Source organism: Grus americana, chromosome 1 (genome assembly GCF_028858705.1).
Source record: "Grus americana isolate bGruAme1 chromosome 1, bGruAme1.mat, whole genome shotgun sequence".
Taxonomy (NCBI): domain Eukaryota; kingdom Metazoa; phylum Chordata; class Aves; order Gruiformes; family Gruidae; genus Grus; species Grus americana.
The window spans coordinates 112,111,928-112,134,501 of NC_072852.1; the positions used below are offsets into that span (position 1 = coordinate 112,111,928).

At 35.9% G+C, this 22,574-nt stretch overlaps 1 protein-coding gene across 1 annotated transcript in view; it reads left to right on the plus strand.

Annotated features, from left to right (window-relative positions):
• NCAM2 (neural cell adhesion molecule 2) overlaps nucleotides 1–22,574 on the plus strand; it is a 317,334-nt gene that overhangs the window by 180,795 nt on the left and 113,965 nt on the right. Inside the window, exons 5-7 of the mRNA XM_054812538.1 lie at nucleotides 2,675–2,812; nucleotides 10,673–10,790; nucleotides 16,071–16,231. Coding sequence (XP_054668513.1) covers nucleotides 2,675–2,812; nucleotides 10,673–10,790; nucleotides 16,071–16,231 — 417 coding nt within the window. The remainder of the gene's footprint in view (nucleotides 1–2,674; nucleotides 2,813–10,672; nucleotides 10,791–16,070; nucleotides 16,232–22,574) is intronic.

A 22,574-nucleotide genomic window follows, 5' to 3' on the forward strand; every position in this document is an offset into this window, starting at 1 on the left:
TGACTGTTCTTCTAAATTAGCCATTTGAAGTTGAGTGAGTTGAGTCCAGCTAATAGAGTGATGAGCTGGAGGAGTGTAGTGCCCAGTCACTGTCCACATCCACCAACTGTCATCCATTTAGTATAGGACACAATTTTTATTATGATATCCATGGGACAGTGAACTTTATCTGTGTGCGCACCATCTCTATGTATCATGTTGTATTACTGGTTTATTCTACTGCTCTGAACCTCCTGAGTGTTCCATAGTACATGTGCATCCATCAAGATCTAACCTCTGCCTGTCAAGATTTCAGTGCATTTGTTGACCCAGCTGGTCTATGCACAATTGATTCCTGCTGAATGAGAATAGTATCATTGTATACTTAGTGGCATTTTTATAACGACATGAACTATTCTTTGACAAGTCCACCAAAGGATAAAACATGGAGAGCAACAGTTTCTAAAGAAAGTCACACATTCAATTCATATTCCATTTTTAAAGTTTCCTTATAATATGATGTGTATTAATTTTGTCTGTATGTAGACAGTAAAAGTGGCAGGAAAAGACCCCAGATGTTTTTCTTCTGTTATACGTAGTTTACTCATGAGAATGTCTCCTACTGTATCCATTATATTATTCTTCAATTAAAGTTAAAAAGATACCCAGACAACACCTACGGTTTTTGTTTCCTGTTACTAAATGAACCCTCATTTTACAGCATTTTAAAGAAATAAAGGTGATCTCCAGCCCTTTCATTCATCTCACACATAAAATATTTATGTTAAAAAAGTTACCAATGATTAAAGAGAAGTTAGATCTCACCTTTTTCAAAACATTTGAAGCACAGCTGTCTGGGAATTATGTAGGGACAGGAAAGAAAAAGATTATATAAATTGTATGTTGTAGTGTATAAAATAGCATTAATGTTCAAGCGTGACTTTAATAAACTAGACATAATTAATGTAAATGTGTTGAGGCCATTAATGTCCTGTAAACCTGTATCAGGTGAAGCATAAATAATTTTTTTTTTTTACATTTTTCTGATAGAGTTCTTGGTAATGAAACAGAGCCCACATAATATAAAAAGCTGTTTTATTTGTAAATATGTATGCACATATGTTCTATGAATAGACTCTTAGCTGTATAACTACACAAAAGCTTTTCTACCAAGTGTTGTTTATCACTGTTTTGGAATATCAGTGTTGTGTTGTGGGAAATCTAGCATGCGTTAAAAATCTAGCAGAATCAAAAAGGAAAGCAGAGTGAAAAATGACACTTGGTCGCTAGTTAAAACTAGAGGCTAATAAATCTCATCATCGTACAATACTGACAGGATGACGTTGGTTCAAATAGAACGAGAAAGACAGCTGAATAACAAGTATGCAGGTTCTTCAAACAACACATACAGTGAACTGCAGGAAGTAATTCTTCTCAAGAGTCCATTAATATCAACTAGTTATGGTGGGTTGACCTTGGCCAGCTTCCAGGCACCCACCCAGCCACTCTCTTACCCTTCTCAACAGGACAGGGGAGGAAAATGAGATGAAAAAGCTTGTGGGTGGAGATAAAGGCAGGGAGATCACTCACCAATTACCAGCACAGGCAAAACGAATTTAATTGGGGAAAATTATTTGAATTTATTGCCAGTTAAATAGAGTTGAATGGTGAAACACAAAGACAAAATTAAAGCAACACCTCCCCCCTCCTTTTCCCCAGGCTCAACTTCACTCTTTCATTGCCAATTCCTCTACCTCCTCCCACCCCAAGCAGTGCAGGGGGATGGGGGACTCGGGTGGTGGTCAGTCCATAACAGCTCCAGCGTGGGTCCTTCCCATCCGTGGGCTGCAGTTGTTCAGGATAAACTTGCTCCAGCACGGGGTCTTCCATGTACTGCCATGTGGATATCTGCTCCACCGTGCTTTCTCCTGGGGCTGCAGGGCAATCTCTGCTCCAATGCCTGGAGCACCTCCTTCCCTTCAGTTTACTCTTGCAGATTATAATTTTGCTGCTGCATGTGCAGGAAAGTGTATGAGCACTTGTTCAGAATCTGATTTTTTTCAATGAACTTAAGCTACTCAATAGGTCTATTGAATTTCAGTTTATGCTGAACTACGCATAAGAAGGGGGAGTGCTTTGTTGTATTGACTTCGTACCCATTTCTGTGAAGTGATAGACTATGGTGATATAGTCTAGATAGCAAAGGAATAGGAGGAGGGAAGGAGAGCAAGGAAGCTGAGAAATGATTAAGCATAGTGCCATGAAATGGGCACAAAGACAGTTGGTTAATCTAGACAGAGAAGGAAGAAGCATTTTCTTACTTACTTTATTATAAATTGCTCAATTTATCCTTTTTCCATCTCTTTAATGTTTTTTATATTCTCTGTAGATGTTCATGAATATTCCACTCATTTTGAAATAATTTGTAAATTTAACTTACTTTTGATGACTCCTCAGAGTAAGTAGGAAGTTATGGATGGAAAATCCAGATTGAATTTTAGGAAATGGCAATGTATTTTAGAGTGGGAATAAAACAAATTTCTCTGCTGACATTTTACTTTTTAATTGACAAATCTTTTGTCACTGAGTATTCTGGTTATACAGAAAAAGTACATAAATATTATTTATTTAAGTTAGTGTTCCTCATCTTGTCTTGATTTACTAACACCACTTAATCTCTTACTTGCCTTTCTAGATCGATTTGCAGTATTAGCAAACAATAATCTCCAAATTCTTAACATCAATAAAAGTGACGAAGGAGTATACAGATGTGAAGGAAGAGTGGAAGCCAGAGGAGAAATTGACTTTCGGGACATAATTGTTATTGTGAATGGTAAGGAGAAAAAGTTTTTTAGTTGACTTCTTGCTTTACTCGATTATCATAGCCTATTTAAAAATATATCAGCTTCTAAAAAATCCTGATTACATTGGTTAATATAGTTGTCATGTCTGCTTAGTGTTGTTTTCCTATAAATGTAATTGCTTAATATTTTTTAAAAAAAATCTACTATATTGTTGTGCTGGTTTTGTCTGGAATAGAGTTAATTTTCTTCACAGTAGCTGGTATGGGGCTGTGTTTTGGATTTGTGCTGAAAACAGTGTTGCTAACACAGGGATGTTTTCATTCCTGCTGAGCAGTGCTTCCACAGAGCCAAGGCCTTTGCTGCTCCTCACACCACCCCACCAGCGAGTAGGCTGGGGGTGCACAAGGAGCTGGGAGGGGACACAGCCGGGACAGCTGACCCCAACTGACCAAAGGGATATTCCATACCATATGACGTCATGCTCAGCATATAAAGCCGGGGGAAGAGGAAGGAAGGGGAGGGCATTCGGAGTGATGGTGTTTGTCTTCCCAAGTCAAGTTACGTGGGTGACAGAGCCCTGCTTTCCTGGGGATGGCTGAACCCCTGCCTGCCCATGGGAAGTGGGGAATGAATTCCTTGTTCTGCTTTGCTTGCGTGTGCAGCTTTTGCTTTACCTATTGAACTGGTTTTATGTCAGTCCTTGAGTTTTTTCACTTTCACTCTTCGATTCTCTCCCCCATCCTGCTGTGGGGGAGTGAGTGAGCAGCTGCGTGGTGCTTAGCCGCGGGCTGGGTTTAAACCATGACAACTGCATAAATAGAATTCATTGCATTTCATACTGTATATAAATAAGTAAACGATGGATTGTTGGTTTTAATCATTCACGGAACATTGACAATCACTGGAAGACTTGAGTTTCAGATTATAATTGTGTTGGAAGCTTCTAGCACCTTCTCACAGAAGCCACCTCTGTAGCCCCACCCACTACCAAAACCTTGCCACGCAAACCCAACACAATAATATATAGTAGTTCAGTTCACCCTGTATTTTTCAATGTTTTGTCATTTACTGTTAAAAAAACACACTTGATTTTTCATAGTTATTCACCTTCACTGCATTGAACATATTTTAACTGTCCCAAAAGTAACAGATACATTTTATCAAGATTAACAGTATTACTTATAGATTTTTAACATTTTATTTTTAAGAGTAAAATATATAATGAGTTATCTGAAAAGTAGCATTATACATTTTATCAGTTTATAATAAACCTCTGTGAAGGAATATGAATGGATTATACAAGATGAAGCATTTAGCTCAACCTCTCTCTTAAATTCAGTGCTGACCTGTTGAAAAATAAATATCTTTTCATATATTGTCCGGAAAGGACACGGTTCCTAAAGGGCATTTTTAATCTATACATTCTGTTTAATGTCAGTTTTTCAATGAAACTACTTCCATCATGCCTATTAGGTTCTGAGTTTTAAATGCTTTGTCCTTGACTAGTCATTCTTGGCAAACCCCAGTTTACAGAAGTCATTATGGAAGTTGAATTCTCAGTTAATTTCAGGAGAAAGAGCAGCTTCTGGCACAGTATTATTTATCCCATACAGTCAAGCAGCAATTTTTGAAGCAGAATTCTTTAGATTGTTGTAGGTAGTTTACAGACAGTGGCAAACAAATGAGTGATTATCCTACATATTGTGACAGAATATAGCAGTACGTGACCTACACACTGTGAAGACTCCCGACAAATTACTTCCTTCTGTGTGTATTGTGGTGCTGCATTACCCTGACTCCTGGTTACATACAGTTCCAACAGTGCATCTGATAGCATTTAAAATGCTGAATGAGATTTTCCTCTGCTGATATTTATGCACATGGATATGAACCTACATTCTGAACACCTGTGTTGGGTTTGCATGGCAAGGTTTTGGTAGCGGGGGGGCTACAGGGGTGGCTTCTGTGAGAAGTTGCTAGAAGCTCCCCCTGTGTCTGACAGAGCCAATGCCAGCCGGCTCTAAGACGGACCCGCCGCTGGCCAAGGCCAAGCCAATCAGCGCCTCTGTGATAACATATTTAAGAAGGAAAAAAACACTTAGAGAGAGAGCTTTTGCAGCCGGAGAGAGGAGTGAGAAGATGTAAGAAACTCTGCAGACACCAAGGTCAGTGCAGATGGAGGGGGAGGAGGTGCTCCAGACACCGGAGCAGAGATCCCCCTGCAGCCCGTGGTGAAGGCCATGGTGAAGCAGGCTGTCCCCCTGCAGCCCATGGAGGAAGGATGAGGGGGTGTAGAGATTCCACCTGCAGCCCGTGGAGGACCCCATGCTGGAGAAGGTGGAGGCACCCAAAGGAGGCTGTGGCCCATGGGAAGCCCATGCTGGAGCAAGTTCCAGGCCAGACCGGTGGACCCGTGCAGAGGGGAGCCCATGCCAGGGCAGGTTTGCTGGCAGGACTTGTGACCCCGTGGGGGACCCCATGCTGGAGCAGTCTGCTCCTGAAGGTCTGCACCCCGTGAGAAGGACTCCATGTTGGAGCAGGGGAACGATGAGAGGAGTCCTCCCCCTGAGGATGAAGAAGCGGCAGAGACACCGTGAGATGAACTGACCGTAACCCCCATTCCCCGTCCCCCTGTGCCGCTGAGGGGGGGAAGGTTGAAGCCGGGAGTGAAGTTGAGCCCGGGAAGATGGGAGGGGTGGGGGGAGGTGTTTTAAGAGTTGATTTCATTTCTCATTCCTCTACTCTGTTTTGCCTAGTAATAAATTAGATGAATTCCCTCTCTAAGTTCAGTCTGTTTTGCTCGTGACGATAATTAGTGAGTGATCTCTCCCTGTCCTTATCTCGACCTGCAAGCATTTCGTTATGCCTTTTCTCCCCTGTTTAGTGAATGAGGGGAGTGAGAGAGCGGCTCTGGTGGGCACCTGGCCCCCAGCCAGGGTCAACCCACCACAACACCTTTCACTTCTATCTGATATTTGTATGCGGTTGAGCTGACACTGAGCCTGTATTTAACCTAAAACTTCAGATTGCAAACTATGGTCTGACTTCACGTCCTTTATTGGTGGATTATATCCACAAATTTGTTTTTTTATATATTTATCATGACTCTAGATAAGAAAACTAACACTCACTTACCTTTAGACTTCAGTTCATAGTTTTGGGAGGAGCAGGGGTTGCCAACTGAGCGATTCCTACATGGTTGCTCATGTAGAGTAGTATCAATTAAGAGCTCTTTTCTGCTTCATTTATAGGAATAAATAGGTTTTTCTACATAAAGCTGAATGTATTAAACTTGTCTCAGAATTACTTTTAGAGTAATATTAAAAATCAGAAAGAAAGAAAAATATAGTGGTCTTTGGTGAAAGGAAAACCTATGCATGAACTGGATTCAGTAAAGAAAAGGAAAAAAAAGGAAAAAAAGGAGCAAACTGTAAGCCAGTAAAATCTACATGGCTGTATTTCCACCATGTCTCCTTTTCCAAAAAATAAGCAATAATTCTTACTTTGGATGATAATCAAAGCTTGGTATAAAAAGAAAAAGTTATCATGACAGTATTTGCATGTAGAAACTATTTAGAACTTTACTGTTTATTTAGTTATATTGCAATAGTGCCTACAGGATCTATTGAAAGATCTAAGATCTATACAAACACATAGTAAGAACCATACAAGGTCTCCAAAGCTGGATAAAGTGCAGCTAAACAAGAAAGAAATAGGAATACTTCAGGAGAGCTGGCACACTGTGTAACCCATAATTTTACATTTTAAAAAATATAAATTTTTGTGAGAGTCTGTAGGGAGAGGTGAATACAGAGAATGATGAGATTAATAATTAATCAATAATATTATTCCTTGCTCTCACATATGTTCTTAGGGATTACAGTGGAAATACATTTTCAAGGGGAATATAAGGGCTTTGCTGATCTACTTGGAGAGCAGCAGAATTCTCCATGTATGATGTGCCTCTATTGCAAATAGTATATATGTTGCTTTCTAAATGTCTTCTTTATTATATAGCAAGAGTTGATATTGTTTCTATTTCTGCAAATATGATTACTATATATATAATTATACTTCATTCAAAAATGTAGGCTATGGTAGAACTGTGTGAAATCTCAGATGCCCTTTTGCAAGAACAGTGATGATTTAGTTAAAAAAAGAAATTATTAGCTTTCCTTTTACCTATTGCCTTCTAGTTAGAGTATTATCCATGGTGCAGGCGACCCATACATCCTCTGATTCAGGGCAAAGATTTGAACTAAGATCACCTCTTCTGTGAACAAGTACTTTATTGGGTACTGTTTCTTTGCCTCTCTGTCCAACTAAAAAGGGAGGTCAGAGAGAGTGGAAAAACATTGTGTGAGGCTGAGAGCCATTTTGGTCATAACTGAGTCGTATCTGCCCATGTGGATGATACTTGCCTATAGAATGGTTTTTTGTGCTATATGGAAGCGAGAAAAATTAATCACCAGTAGAACTATTACTATAAAATGAAGGATTAGACCTTGCAATCACCAAAATAAAATGGTGAAAAGCCACTTTCCAAATGATTTAAGAACATGTTGCAAAAGTTCATTCTTTCTTTGCCTGAAGTTAGGTGGCTATACCGATATTTAGATACCTAAGTAGCAGAAATGTTCACAGTTGATGAAGCAGCATGTGCAGGTGATGCTGACTAAGTGGAAATGAATTGAACTTTTTAACTGAGATACCTGGATGGAATGTTATTATTTTCCTTATCAACAATGACTTTCTAGGAAACTAAAATCAGGTGACTTTAAGCATTTTTTTAATTTATTTTTATTTTTTAGTGGAGTAGTAAGTAGAATTAATTTATTATAAATTTCTTACATTAAAAAGAAATATTTTGTAATCAGGATATAAATTTAAAACAGTCTAGTCTTGGGCTTACATAGCGGGCACTTACATCTACACATAAAGATAATGTTGTAGAGATGTATCTCATTTTGAACAGAAGGAATTAACAAATCAAAAGTGAAAATATTTCTTCCATTCTCCACTCTATCTGGATGCTAAGCTGGTTGACATAACATTGGCTAATTCACATCTGAGAGAGACATAAATAACAGGAAGAAGAGATGGAGTGGACAGCATTTCCATCAGACCATAGTAGGGTATGTTCTCTTCTATACCAGTGTCCAAACTAGCTGATCATAGCAGAAGTTATGACTCAGGTCACATGCATGTAGTTTTAAAAGCTAAAATCTGTAAAAGAAACTATTTTGAAAGTGATATTCAGTGTTCTGGTTAGTGTTGCAAGACTGTGCTTAATAGTTTGATGGTGAAGTCCCTGAAATGCAATGCAAATCCTCTCTGTACTAACTTATGAAAAAGAAGAAAATTGAGTAATTTTACAGAGGAAATTCTAAAATCTGTTTGCCTAGATTATTGGCCCACAAATTTAGAGGCTCATTGCCCTGGGGACTTGGTATTTCCATATCCAATCTGTAGCCCAGGTGATTTCAGATAGGAAAGACGTAGTCTGTGAAACAGACTTAACATAAAAAAGTGTGAAAGCAATTTACAGTAAGTAAATATATGTTAGAAAGCTTTCTTAGTTTTTAGCTGGATGTTCATTATGTTGATTACTTTTGTATAGTGCTTTAAAGATTACATATGAACAGAATGCAACTTCACTCAAAAATAATTAAAAGTAAATCTTGGAACAAAGTTTGACATAAAAAAAGTAGTTTCTAGTGTATGGAAATCTTTGGGGGATTATAATGGATAATAAATTGAAATACATTTGAGCTAGATTATCTCTTTAAAATCTAATGTTTATGTATCTTTTTGCAACACTGAACTTTTTATAGCATTTCTTCTCTACCCATATTTACAGTGAGGTTTAAATGGCAGGGTTTGGGGGGAAAAAAAAAAAAAGAAAAAGTTAGTATAAAATAGAACAAAAGAATTCAAGTCCTTCTGAAAAAAAACCAAAAAATTTTGTCCCTTCCCCCCCCCCCCCCTTCTCTTTTGGTAAATTAGATTTATTTCTTTAAGTTTTCTTTGCTGTCTCAGAAGTTCCACTAATTGGATAGTCTTCCTGACTACACTGGCATAAATGAAAAATTACTGTTTTCACTTAAACATGACTGGACTTTACCATTTTGCTTTAAGTTTGAAATGTGAGACTTGCCAGTATAGCTTAATTTGGCTTTTCCTCTTTTAGGCTCACGCTTTAGTTCCATCCTACATACATACAACAACAGAGCCAAAGATAAATAGCCCTCTTCCAGAAAGAATGATGAGAAAAATAAAACTTGATTTTTGAAAAGAAAAATAATATTTCATTTTATTTCATTGTCATTGCAGTATCTCTTGGAAGATTGAAGCATTTCAGTAATGTGCTGAACCAAGTCATAGTCCTGTAGTTCTCAGTTGTGAGCAGCGAAGAACCTCCTACTGCTAGGAAAGAATTGTTTCATCCCCTCATGTTACTGAGTAGATTTTCAGGTCTGGACATTAGAATGCACCGCAAAATGGCTAAAATGTATATAATGTTTTCTAACTGACAGTTTTTCATGGAAGATGTTGCACAACAGAAGTGTTTTGTATGCTGAGTAATGGCCCATGCGATTTCAGATAGGAAAGAAGCGATCTGTGAAACAATTAAATTTAAGCACACCATTGAAAAGTGTGAAGAGTACATAACAACATTGATGTACTGATCATTGATAATTCTGGCACATTATTTTAAAATAATTTGATATATTTAAGGTTCAGAAGCTGGAAATGCTTCTGAAGTACAATACTAAAGCTAAAATATTTGGTGCAAAGCAACAGAAGTTGATTCTCAATGGTTTGTGAGAAAAATCTGTGGAAGTGCAATGGGAAGCTAAAAGCAAGTTTATTGGAGTTGCCTGTTCCTCCTTTTTTTCTCTAGTGAAAGTTAAAGCTAAAAAGTATAACTCAGAGTCACTCTGATGACAGTATGGACTTGCTGGCAAAGACCTGTATTTTGTGAAGCTCTAATCTTCTTTTCCCTTTCTTCTTGCTTTCCCTGATATTCCGTCTTTTCCACATATCCTCTTCCTTCCAGTCTGCTGGGATTGGTTTTATTTGTTCATTTGCTTGGCAGTTAATGGAAACAGATTTAGAACAACTGTCTTAAAATTACCGTATGAACAGAGATATTAAATATCAGCCTGTGAGCTGTTCTATCTTAAATATTATTGCTATTTTTTCTGTTAGGTAGAACTAACTGTGAACTGTTACAATTTTAGTTAATACCTTCATCCCGTCAAGAATGGACAAAATTTGTCACACTCTGAATACAATTAGAATTTTTGGAAATACAATTTCCAAAAATAGATTGTGTCCATTGGGTTCTATCATGTCTCACCTTTTGAAGCTGGTGATACTCCTGCCAAGAAAATATGCAGGAGTTCAGTAAAAATAATTAAATGTGCATAATCAAGGCTACTACATACTGACACCTGTTTTAAAAGCACTGTGTGACATGAGTACATAGTTGTATATCAACTTTATAATTGAATGAAAGATAAAAAAGACTAGAGATATATTTTCATTTGAGTTAGTTAAATTAGTGCCAATCATAACTGTGTCTTATACAAGCTAGGTATGACTTCAGTCACTTTAAAGTGTTCTGTAAGAAAACTGAAGAACTGCTAAAGAAGATTTTAAAAAAAAAAATTATTCTTATAAAAAAAAAATTATAAATGACCTGAGAATATTAAAAATCCTGTGTTTCACAAAAGTAAAGAAATACCAACATTGTAACTTGATCCCTAAGTGTTACCACAAGTTCCAAAATTAGCAAAGGATCCCATCCTGTGCTTTAAATTTCTCCAGAAACACATAAAATCATTTGGTTTTCCATTAATAGGACATAATGTTTTATTTTTCAGTTCCCCCTGCAATTACTCTGCTACAGAAATCCTTTAATGCCACTGCAGATCGAGGAGAGGCAGTAACTTTGTTCTGCAGAGCCGCGGGATCACCTCCACCTGAAATCAGTTGGTATAGGTAAGTTCAGTTGAGGTCTGCACATCACAGCACATTGTTTTAATGTGTCACAGTTTTCTATCACAGTCCATTAATCTGTGCAACCTTAATTTCTGTACTGAAATTTAAGAGCATTTGCTGTCCATTTCTGTTCTAACTTCTAAAGCTAGATTCAGCATTAATAAGTGAATGAACACACACAAATTCAATTGCACTCAGGTTACCAGCAAGTGAGATAAATGTAAAAAGTAACTAAAATACCATATTGACATGATTTCTTCATATTTGAGGGGAAACAAGTAAAGCTGAAGCAATGAGTCCATATCTCAAAAACAATACAAGCAGAAATCTCACAACAGCTTTTGCACATGAATGCTAAAACCAAATGCAGTTATACAATAAATAAATATCTAATACAGATCAGCAATACTGATAACAAAGATAACATTTTCCCCATCTGCAAAAATAGATTCTAACTCTAACTCTCCATTTCAATGAGATTCAGAAGGAGGTATGGCTTTAGACACTCCTAGGATATAGGTATGTTTCATTGAATAAGTTTTAAGTGTATTTTATGTAATTTTAAAAATGTAATATGTCTTGAAAATGTAAATGTTTTTAAAGTTCACGAGTATTTTTTTTTATGATATCAATGACATGAACATAGTATAGCCATGTCCTTTGGGAACACTTACCATATAACATTTGTAAAGAAATATCCATACACTGTATATTCTTTCAATTTTAATGAAGATATGCATCAGTCCTGGGATATAAAGTATCTCAGACTCCTCATGCTAGTGCACATTTCTATTTTAGACCTGAATAATTTGCATCTACATATATTATTTCAGGTGAATTAAAAGGTCACTACCTTTTCAAAATGGACATAAGAGGGTTTTCCATCAATTCTTAATCTCCTTTGGCATCTTTGAACAATGTTAGATTAATTTTAAATGTTTCCTTTCTTTCACTGACAAATGTGGATTTAATTTTTTCTGTTGTGCAATTTGAATCTCAGGAGATGTAAATAAATAGAATGCAGAGTTAATTCCTTAATGTGGCTTAGAATTCAAAATTTAGTGGAGAGGAGGAAAAAGAAAAACAAAATATGCAGAGCCTAAATTAAAGAGCTAATACTGAATTCGACCCAAGGTTGAATATTCTGATTACTTAATTTCTTTGAAGTAATTTTTTACAATGTATGTCTTATCTGGCCAAAATTCTTAAGAGTTATCTGAAACCTGGTATCCTAAATGGCCTTATTGTAAGAGAACCAAAATTAATGTTTTATACTGTTAAGAAAGTATGCATGAATTTCCACGGTTTGTGGATATCTCTGTTTACAATTGTGGGGGTTTTTTCAGTATTTTATAAATATTACAGCATGTACACAGGCTAAGTGTCTTGGAGAGACACTTAGCTCTGTCTACTGATCACAGCCTAATGAAAGATTTTCCTTTGGTTTTTCAGCCCCTGAGGCAACTGACTTTTTTAAACTATTCATTAAATATCTTTTTAAAGATTTTAGAAAAGTTTCAACAGGCTCATGTATTAGATACTGGATCTTAAATGGGGAAGTGTCTGTTCTGTTTCTATTTCAGGAACTATCTCATATTGAGGAATAATGGCTTATATGCCTCCTTTCCCTGTTGTGGGATTTTTGTGGGGTTTTTTTTTTTCCCTTTCATTGTCTTTTTATTATGTCTTATTAGGCTATAAATTCCTGGCAGTAGAAAATATTCTTGCTTTTTTATTTGCTGACAGTGAGAGGTTGTAAAGTGATAGGTGGAAAAGGCCCCTGCTCTCTGTGACAGACCATTATTCTTGATATGCAAACGGAAAAAAAGATGGGAGAAACTAAATTATTTTTTTCTGGAGGAAGCAAATTTGATTCTAAATTGTATTCCGGTACTAAATTTCTGCATCAAATTTCTGAAATCTCTGTCCTGAACTGTTCAGATCCCTTTTCACTCATATATTGGTAGCCAGTTAAAAGGACTCAGAATCTGCTGATATCTTCTCCTTGTCCTTGGATTTATCTTGAAGATAGGTCAAGATGAAGACCTTAATTTTCTAGAATATTTCAGATTCTTTTTCTTTAGAAATTAGACTGAGCATAGGAAAACTAGATCAACATAATACTTCTTGATTTTGAGAAAAATCTAGAAAGCATTGTCAGTGATAGGAAAGTCTATCAAAACTAATTTATCTAATATTAATGTGCATGTCATCCATTGAGAACCTAATTGAATCCATTTATCAGAATTAATGGACAAGGTCTCATATTCCCACTTTCATCCTGTTTAGTGTATTTTTTGATGTTGAATGTGAGTTGGTATTAACCTCAGGTTTTTTTGTTTCTTTTTTAATAAACAAGTGGAATTAGATCTTGAATTTGATTAAGTGTTGATGTTGATTTTGGAAGGATTATAACCTTTGGTTACAGCAAGTTATGGGAATCATGTGTTCAGATTTATTCCTAACAATACCAGTTATCTATGTGAGCTCAGTCATTTAATTTGCCTCAGGTTACCCATTTGTAAAATGGGCAGGTATAATAAAGTGACGTAATGGAAGTCTGTTTTCTGAATACATAACTGTGCTAAGGAAAAAAAGTCCAGAGAGATGCAAACTATTATAACAGATAATAATGTTTCCTTGTAAAATGTTCAAAACTATACTGAGCATTCTGGAGAGCTGAGGAAAAGCTCTGATAAAAAGGGTGGGAATGATTTCTACTCCATTGTACTGGAGGATTTTTGTTATATTGTATAAGAAGTTCATCCATACCTGTTGAGATGGTTCATCAAGATTAAAGACCTGTTTTATACACAGTTCAGTGTTCTCATGTCTTTGTTCCCTTTTAAAATGTGCTCTGACACCAGCTATTCTCTCAATTCGCTCCATTGATGTTTCTTTAGCAAGGCCTGCATCATTTGGATCTATCACTCTGTAGTCTTACCTTCCTGATATTTTAGTCAATTAAAAAAGAAAATGTCTTGATTCTCTTTTCTCTTGTTTTGTTTCTGGTTTCCAATGAACTAATTTAACAGGTCAGCTGCAGCTAGGGCATGAAAAACGGCTGTATTTTTAAAATCAAATGACAGTACTACTGAAGTGGCTTATATACCTCTCCGTGTTGACTGTAAGCAAGATGCTGGATGAGACAGGAGTTTCAAGCTTTAAACTCTTTAAGACAGTATCGAATGTGGTAAAGCTTTAACTGTTTATGTTGGCTTTTCATTTCCATGTGCTGACAATATTTAAGATTTTGTCAAGTTAAAATGGAGGCATCTGATCTAATGTGTCAATCTTTTTAAAAAAAATGCTTTAGTTCACTTACAAATTTGGCAGTTTGAAATACCTAGTCAAGAAGTAAGGTCAGCAAGGTTTAGTTGCTGGTCTATTTAATATGCGTATATACTTTGTTGATATTTCATGGACTGAGAGAATCTAATCCTTTCATGACTTAACTGATATCTCTATTGAAGCTGGTACTACATTAGTGTAAAGTACAACCTTCAGAGAAGCAATACACTAATAGAATTAAATTAGCCCGGACTGACAGATGAAGATCCAAATGTACAGGTCATGAGCTGGAAATCTTTACTCATGTGAATAGTCCTACTGAAAACATGATGATTGTTTACATCTGTGGAGATAATTCACACTAGTAAAGTTTAGCTGGATCAATCCCCTTATCTTTACTGACAAGGCTTAGAATTATCTGACAAAAGAAATAATCCACTTTTAATGTGTTATTCATGCTTTCCTGTTCTCCAATATCAGCATCAATCTGAATCTCTCCTGTTCACTAGAGGATCCAGGGGAATGCTTATAATCTCATTTCTGCTTAGAAATTGTCATAGATACAGTTGATGTTTGTGATAACAGGCATTTGGAAACCACTTCTGACCTTGAGTATAGACTTTTGTCTCCTAGCAGAAATTACTAGATTTTTTTGTGAAACCACCTATGTGGAAAATTAGACCTTTTCTGTTCTGCAAAACAATTTCTACGATTTGCTTTGGAAAGGAGATGAACAAGTATCATGATAATGTCTTGAAATGGACAGCTAAGTGGACTAGAGTTATTTACAAAAATGCTACTAATGGATATTAATGTTCCCAAGAAAGAATCTGTATTCTTGCTTTTAGGGAAAATATTATTTTAGAAAATATGAAATATATGTAGTTATTAGCATTATGTGAGCAGAAAGAAAGTGAAAATCATTGTTGCTCAAATCTTGAAATAAAATTAGATGTCCTAAACTATGCATATAGAATAGAAAAGAAAAGAATATTTCAGTTATGCATATTGGTTTCATTTTACAAATAGTTTTCAAGCAGTTGGCATTGTCAGCAGGATTATCAATGCTTATGAAAATCAGGCAATTTTTATGTAGGTGCTTATGAGAAGGGACTGTTGATGATTCAACAGATATAAGATCAAAAGAAGCCTGCAGCAAACAAGGCAGAATGAGAAGAAATAAAAAAGCTAGACTTGCACTCTTGAAAGAGAAGATGTTTTGATAACTGTGTGTATGCCAAGATGCTCAAATGGACCGGTCGAGCCTCAGTCAGCCCTCAGAATTGTTCACAGGTTTTATTATTTCTGTACCATCTGCTCAGAACTCATTCTAACATCTGGAGACATGCCTGCTTACTAAGTTGTGGCTAGCCAACAACAACTGAGAGGAAATAATTTGGAAGAGTTCTTCATGTGCCAATAGGCTCTAAAGTAATTTAAAATATTTTTTATAAGTTGGTACATTGTTACTAATGTGAACTGAAACAGCTATGCTTTGAAATACACTTTCAAATACAAGTGTGTATTTGAATAACCAATTTCCCTCTGTCCTTCCTTGAGTGTAAGCCATATGTTAGAGTTCTGTTCAGAAGCATTTTTCAAAACATTTGGTCAATATTGAACATTTAAGAATAAAGATATTATAGTATTTTTTCATACGTATATATTTTAGAACCTGACAATAAAATTGTGAAGGTGGGGTCTTGAACGTCAAAATGCAGTTCAGAATGCTTTGCTTGTGTCTAGAATGTGCACATTCTTATGAAAAACCACTGTGGTCCTGCAGAACAATTTTTGTCATGCTAAAATCAGCTCTCTTCCATACATACTGCCAATTTATGCTGTGTGAGTTAATGCATTTTTGAGGCTAGCATAACAGCAGTCTCTTCCCTCAAAGATTATTTTCAACATATTGATGCTTCCATAATAGATTTTTTTTCAGACTTTGGCACCTACTGGTTGATTGATACATTGTTTTAATTTCTTTAGGAACGGTAAACTTATTGAAGAAAATGAAAAATATATGCTGAGAGGAAGCAATACAGAACTAACAATAAGAGATATAAAAAATATTGATGCAGGTCCTTATATCTGTAATGCTAAAAATAAAGCAGGAAATGATAAAAAACAGACATTCCTTCAAGTTTTTGGTAAGTACTACACAGGATATTCCATCCTTTCTTTTTAAATGTAAACAGTAGGGAAGTGAGGTTATAATTCACAATTTTCAGTGAAACAGTGTTCCTGTAAGGTGTCTACTGATGCAGCAAACCACTCTCTGTATAATTTTACAGCTTTTTCCTCCCTGTTGGCTACTTTAACCTTTACTCCTGACTTTAATTTTGAAAAGGCTATCTTAGGTATTTGCTTTTCTACTCTTCAGATACAGTACAATGGAGTGTTAAATTGTTAATTCACTCTGGTTTTCCTTTAAAAGTTAGCTGCTTCCAAGAAAACCAAGAGGAGAAACAAGGGAAAATTCTGAACAGGGGAAAAAAAAATTATTTGGACTTCTAAGCAGTGGGGTTTTTTATAAGACACAATGCAGAGGTGTTCCTGATTTTTTAATTTGTTTTTCTTTCTTGATATTTATTTTTTTAAGTGCATGATTGCAGATGCGGTCACAAAAATATTGTCTGATCTGACTTTCAAAGGATAAAAGTAATAACATGAAAACTTCTTTCTCTTTCTGTGCTCTACCACCCAATCTGTGTTCATGATTCCTTTACATAGAGCTGATGATAGTTTCTTTGAAGTTTTGTATAGCTATAACCTAGTGAGAGCAGGCATCTGTGAGAACGTAGAAAATCTCCCTCAGAATCATAGTGCCGGATAAAGGTTGTAGCTTACTTATGAAAAAAATAGGGAAAAAGTAATGTGTTTGGGGTTTTTTACGTTAACTATAGCTTGTAGTAGAGAGAAAGACCATTGATATTTGAACAGTTAAAACATGTACTTAGGACCATGGGAAATTAAATGTTGAGTCCCAGTTAAAACTAATAGTGATTTATACAAAGTGAAACAGTTCTCACAGGAGAGACTAATGTGGTAACTTGCTCTGGGAGAGCTAATGCTGTCCTTTGGGATCTGGGAGCCTGAGGCTGAAGCCCTGGTGTCAGGGGAACAGGTTATCTGTGCCTGTGTGCCTTCCACTCTCTTTCCTACTTGGGAAACTCTTCATAGCCCTCCATGCTGTGCTGTCTCCAGTGCTCCATACTCCAGACGGGTTGTCTAACCATTGGGCTACTTCGTTGTTCTGAGGTGCTGGAAAGTTATTCTCAATTGCTTTTCAAAGGAAAGACGAAGAAATACAATTTTAAATTTCATCCCAGCCTCAAGATGTGGAGCATCTTGAAGATTTTTGTGGAGAAACCAAAACATTTTAGTCAATTGTATTTCCAAAATTGAAAAATAAAAATAGTTTGAAGGAATAGAAAAGACTTGCTAGTTTAGATATGATTTTAGGGAAGTTTCTGACAGAAATAATTTTGTGTGCTATTCGAGTAATTTTAAGTATGGATGAAATTTATGTAGCTTTTTCCTGAGTCAAGGTAACTTTCTAATGCAAGACGTAGAGAAAGGGAGACACCAGACTGAGTATTTCCTTATATGTTCTTCCACCTTTTAACAACCACTATTCTGTGGGCTCCCCAGAAAGCTAAATCCAAATTATTTAATAGATGCCATGAGTTTATTTAATCCATTTTGAACCTACACATCCTTTTTGTTTCCATGACATCCTAAACTCCTAAATTCCTTCAATGATTTCTTTCTTGCACGAAAAATTATTTCTTATGTTTAAGTTTGGAGCCTGTTCATTTCTTTGGCTCATAATTCTCATTTTAAGATAAAAAGTGAAGAATAATTCCGTACGTTCTTTGCATCAACTGTAGTTTTCTGTCGCACTAGTTCATTTATTTTCTAAGTTGCGGGTTTCCAGTCTGTGTAGTTTCTCCTCCTGTGGAAACCATTACGAACCTCAGAACCATGCATTCCTTTATATTCCCTGTTTGTGAAATGGCCAGGCAAGAGCGGCGCTCAGGATTCCTGTCGTGGGGGGGCCTGGCTGCCCAGCAGCATAGAGCTGCTTCTGCTTTGATCTCGGTGCCTTCTCGCACGTGCTGTTTGCCGCTCTGGCTCTCCCTGAGCACTGGACTGGGGCTTCCACAGAGCTGTCTGCAGTGTCTCCCAGGTCTCTTTCCTGGCTGGTTAGAGCTAATTAAGAGCATATCGTTGAGTATGTATATTAAGAGTTATTGTTCCTGCGTGGCTTACTATTGGATATATTTAAATTGGATTATAATAATCTGTGTACTGTTAGTTTGGCTTTAGGGAATAGTATCATAAATTAAGCCTCTTACCTTATTTGTAATCTCTAAAGCTAGTGTGATTTTAGCCTAGTATTACCTTTACAAAGTTCACCTCTACTTTCAGTCTGAAAATGTGGAGAAGAGTGGCTGTATTTTCTCCTACAAAGAGCTTTACTTTTTCTTTTGTCTCTTTCACACAGGCTAAGATCCCAGTCATACGTACAGCCAACAAGTTATACTTTTCTTCCCCTTAAATGTATTAAAAAACCTGCAGTCTGAAAATGGTGAGGCAGATGGCTGATTATTATAGCTAAATAGTACACAAACAGCCAGTTTGCGTTAAAATGACCTATTAAATTACATTATTCTTTCCCACTCCATTAGCTTGCTTGTCTCACCTACCTGCTATTTTTAATTTTAATTTACAGTGCAAACTCCTTGGGGCAATGACTACTGTTTCTACTGCAACAGGGCTCTGGCAGGGTTGAAACTTGTAAAAACAGTAACGCAACCATAATGCAATAAAAATAATAGTAACATTATAGCATTCAGCATTTAAAATTCCTCTAGTACTCTGCACTTTGGAATGGACATGCCCATCTTAGTGCCATCTAACACCTGCATATGTTTAGTTTCCGTGCATGACCTAGATTTTTTTTTGTTCAACATCTTTTTTGTTTCCAGTATCAGTGTTAAAAAAGCTGGTTTGTCCTCATTTCAAATTCTTACTCTGACAGTTTGTCTGGAACACTAACATATGTATAGAAACATATATGCATACACCTTGCTCTCCCCAATTCTTTATCATTATTAGTGTTTTTTATCTGTTCTACTGAATAAGACTTAGAAGGGTAAAGAAAGCCCTGTTTCCCTCAGAGGATTTTTTACTGATCATGATTTGGTAATCTCTGTCTGTCATCCTGTTACCTGCTGGAGTTCTCTCTCTATCATTATCTGTTACTACTTAAAAGATCTCATCTGTATTAACACTTAGGACTTGTGCTAAGATTTTTGATACAAATTCCTTTATGTTTGGTCCTTCTGAATGGCTTGAAACAATAGGTGTTCTTTCTTGAATTCTTTAAAAATATTTTTAGTATTTGTCTCTGCTTGGTAGCTTTTTATATCTCTTTTACCCATTCTATTCAGTTTCATTGTTTTCTTTGATTTGTTTTGTGATTTAATTAGCCATATATGTGTGTGTGTGTGTTTGGATACATGTGAATAAGCATTTTGAATTATTATTACCACATTTTTACAGCTATGGGCACCTCAACAAAAGTTTCCATAATCACATAGTAATAAGCAGTTGATTTTAAAGCAGTCAAGAAAATTCAATCCCTTAAAACCTTCCTACATCATCTTACTTTCTAAGATCTAAACATGTATTTTTCCATCATTACATCTCCAGAGTGGTGGCAGTAGTGTTCATTTACCTTATAATAAAAATCTGGTCAGGCTAAATGAAACAAAATTAGCTCTAATTAAAAACATTCATGCTTTATAAGAATAGTGCTTATATTCTGAGGACAGTTTTTATATCTTCATTTTGTTTGTTCTTTACTTGCTGTTTTCCACTCCTTAATCACTCATATGCTTGGTTCTGCCATTCCATGATGCATAAGTTATCTCTCTTCTGTACATAGAAAGAGACGTTTTTACATCTAGAAATTTCTTTCTCTGGAAAGAGAAAAAATATTTTCTTTTTAATGAGAATTGGGAAAAAATTGGGAAGGACTTCTAGCATATGATAATTTCAGTTTCTCTAGGGTATAGGTGTTTTACCTACATAATCAATGAGAGGGTAGTCTGAGCTTTTAAAAAAGTATTTCATTGGCATTTCAGTAGTTTCTGACAATTGATTTCATGAAAGTCAAATGAGGGAAAAAAACCTTGAGAAGCATTACAAAAGACCCCTTATAATTATTGTACAGTTTAAGCACATATCATTTTTAGTTTCTAGATGTCTTTTTAAGCATAATCTGAATCTTGTATAGCAAGAAGGTTTTTGCAGATGTGTTCAATGTAACTTTTATTGGTTATTGAGAAAAGTATATGCTATTATTCATTTTTTATCTGTCATCAGGCAGATGAGAGGACATGTAACAGACCTCTCCTGTCTTATCCCTTTTAGATGTGTCCCAAATGTTAAAATTCAAAACCTTTAGGTTAATCTAGGCCCTGAAAAGTCATGCATCTTGTAACCAAAGAGGCTGCAGTGAATCTGTAATGAGATTGGGGTGAGATGTTGTCTACATTTTTTCCATTATTTTTAGGCTTAATGACTGCATTCCTTTCACATTTATAGTACCTGGAGCACACCTCATTAATTTTCCTTTGAGCTTAATAAGTAGATTAATATGTGTTTTGGTTTGGTTTTTTTGTGGTTTGGTTGGGTTTTTTTCTAAGATACTATTCAATACATATATGGAAGCTCTTTATTTAAATTCACTGATATATCTAGAAAGGGAATCCCATGGATCTGTGTATGGAACTGTCTGTGCCTGCTTATCCCAGATATCCCCAACTACAGCTTCACAAAGTGTAATTCATCATTTAAAAATGTAGTGTCAAAAGTTCATACATTTTCTGTATTCCTTCTTCCTTCCCCTTACCTCCCTACCTGTTTGGAACACCTCTGATTCTTAAAATAAAAATGATGCAATCTACAAAGGCAGCGATGCCAGTTCTCTCAGAAGACAAGTCTTAAATCCCTTTGAGTGTGAAGTAGTAATACCATTTTAACATGTACAAAGACTCGGGTTTATCGTGCACTGAATCAAGTCAACACTTCATACTGGTGTGTGTGAGAATCCTTATTCTGTCAGGCATCAAGTTGCAGGAATCTGCTGCTTAGATATTTCCTTGTTGGACTCTAGCTTTTTTACTAAATTCAAATTGTACCAGCAGTTTCCAGAAGGACGGATTGCAGTTTTGCTACCTGATGCAAGTGTGGCCGTGCAGGAAGATAGCATAAGAGTGTGATTCCTCATGTGTCATATTAATCAAGAGATCCTATCGGGCAGCGATACAGACATATGCTAAGCCTCTTGCCAGTAAATCCATGTTTGTATTAATAACAAGCTGTTTAAAGCAGTTCTTTTCATGAGATATAATCAGGACTATCTCAAACTTTATATATGTGCTGCTTCCCAAGTCTGATGAAACTCTTTTGTCAAAGATACGGGTAGAACTCTGTGAATTCAATAAATTGTGTACCTTTTTCAAGAAATCAGTTGTAAGCAATCAATAACAAATCTAGAACCTCAGATTGCTATCAAAGTTCTTCTTAAGCTTTTTGGGGAGGCTGTAAGGTACACAGCAATGAGCTTAAATTTGCTGTTAAAAGGGTATTGTCCTTGTCTGAGAAAAATCTAGAAGAGACCAAGGAAGGAATCTGAAAGAAACTTGTTTATTGAGGAAGTGTTAGAAAACTTAACACTAACCTTCTCTGCTCAGAGAGCAAACTTTCCAACCAGTAAATGTTATTTCTTTATTTGGCAACATCACTCTGTTAATAGTTAAAAAATGCATGTCTAGTAACGAGTAGTTCCTTTTCCTTCCAAATAAAACAATTTTCATGAAGCTTAAGCATAACTCCTTTCTGTATTCAAGCCTTCTTTCATTTTGCTCAGGTCATTCAGTTTACAATTTTTTAAGTACATTATAATACAAATATTTCAGTATTTTTGACTGAAGAAACCAGCAAAGACCTGGAGACTTCTTGGATTGACATTCCAAGACCCTGTATTTTCATTTCTTTCATATTTGCTAGAGTACAGCAAGCAAATACCAATTCAGTTTGAGAATGACCTTGTGAATTTAGAAAGAGCAGTTAAGGGAGGGAGGGCAGAACACCTATTTCAGTATTTCTGTGAATACTAGTCTTGGCATTATTAAATAAATATTGTTATTTATATGTACACAAAAGTATATTCATATATTCCAATGTCCAAAATGTCATCAAAAAGTAGTCAAACAATATAAAAACTTCTAGCCAATAGCAAATTATGACTTGTGACCTATGAAAATGAAGCAATTAAATAATATCCCCCATTTGAGTTCTCTTCTTCTTCCTAGTAATAACTGTCAGCTAGATATATTTGATGATTAATCAGTGCATATTCCTTTAAATGTCAGCTGCTCATGTCTAAAATGTCAAGCTAAAACTTTCTGTCTTGTG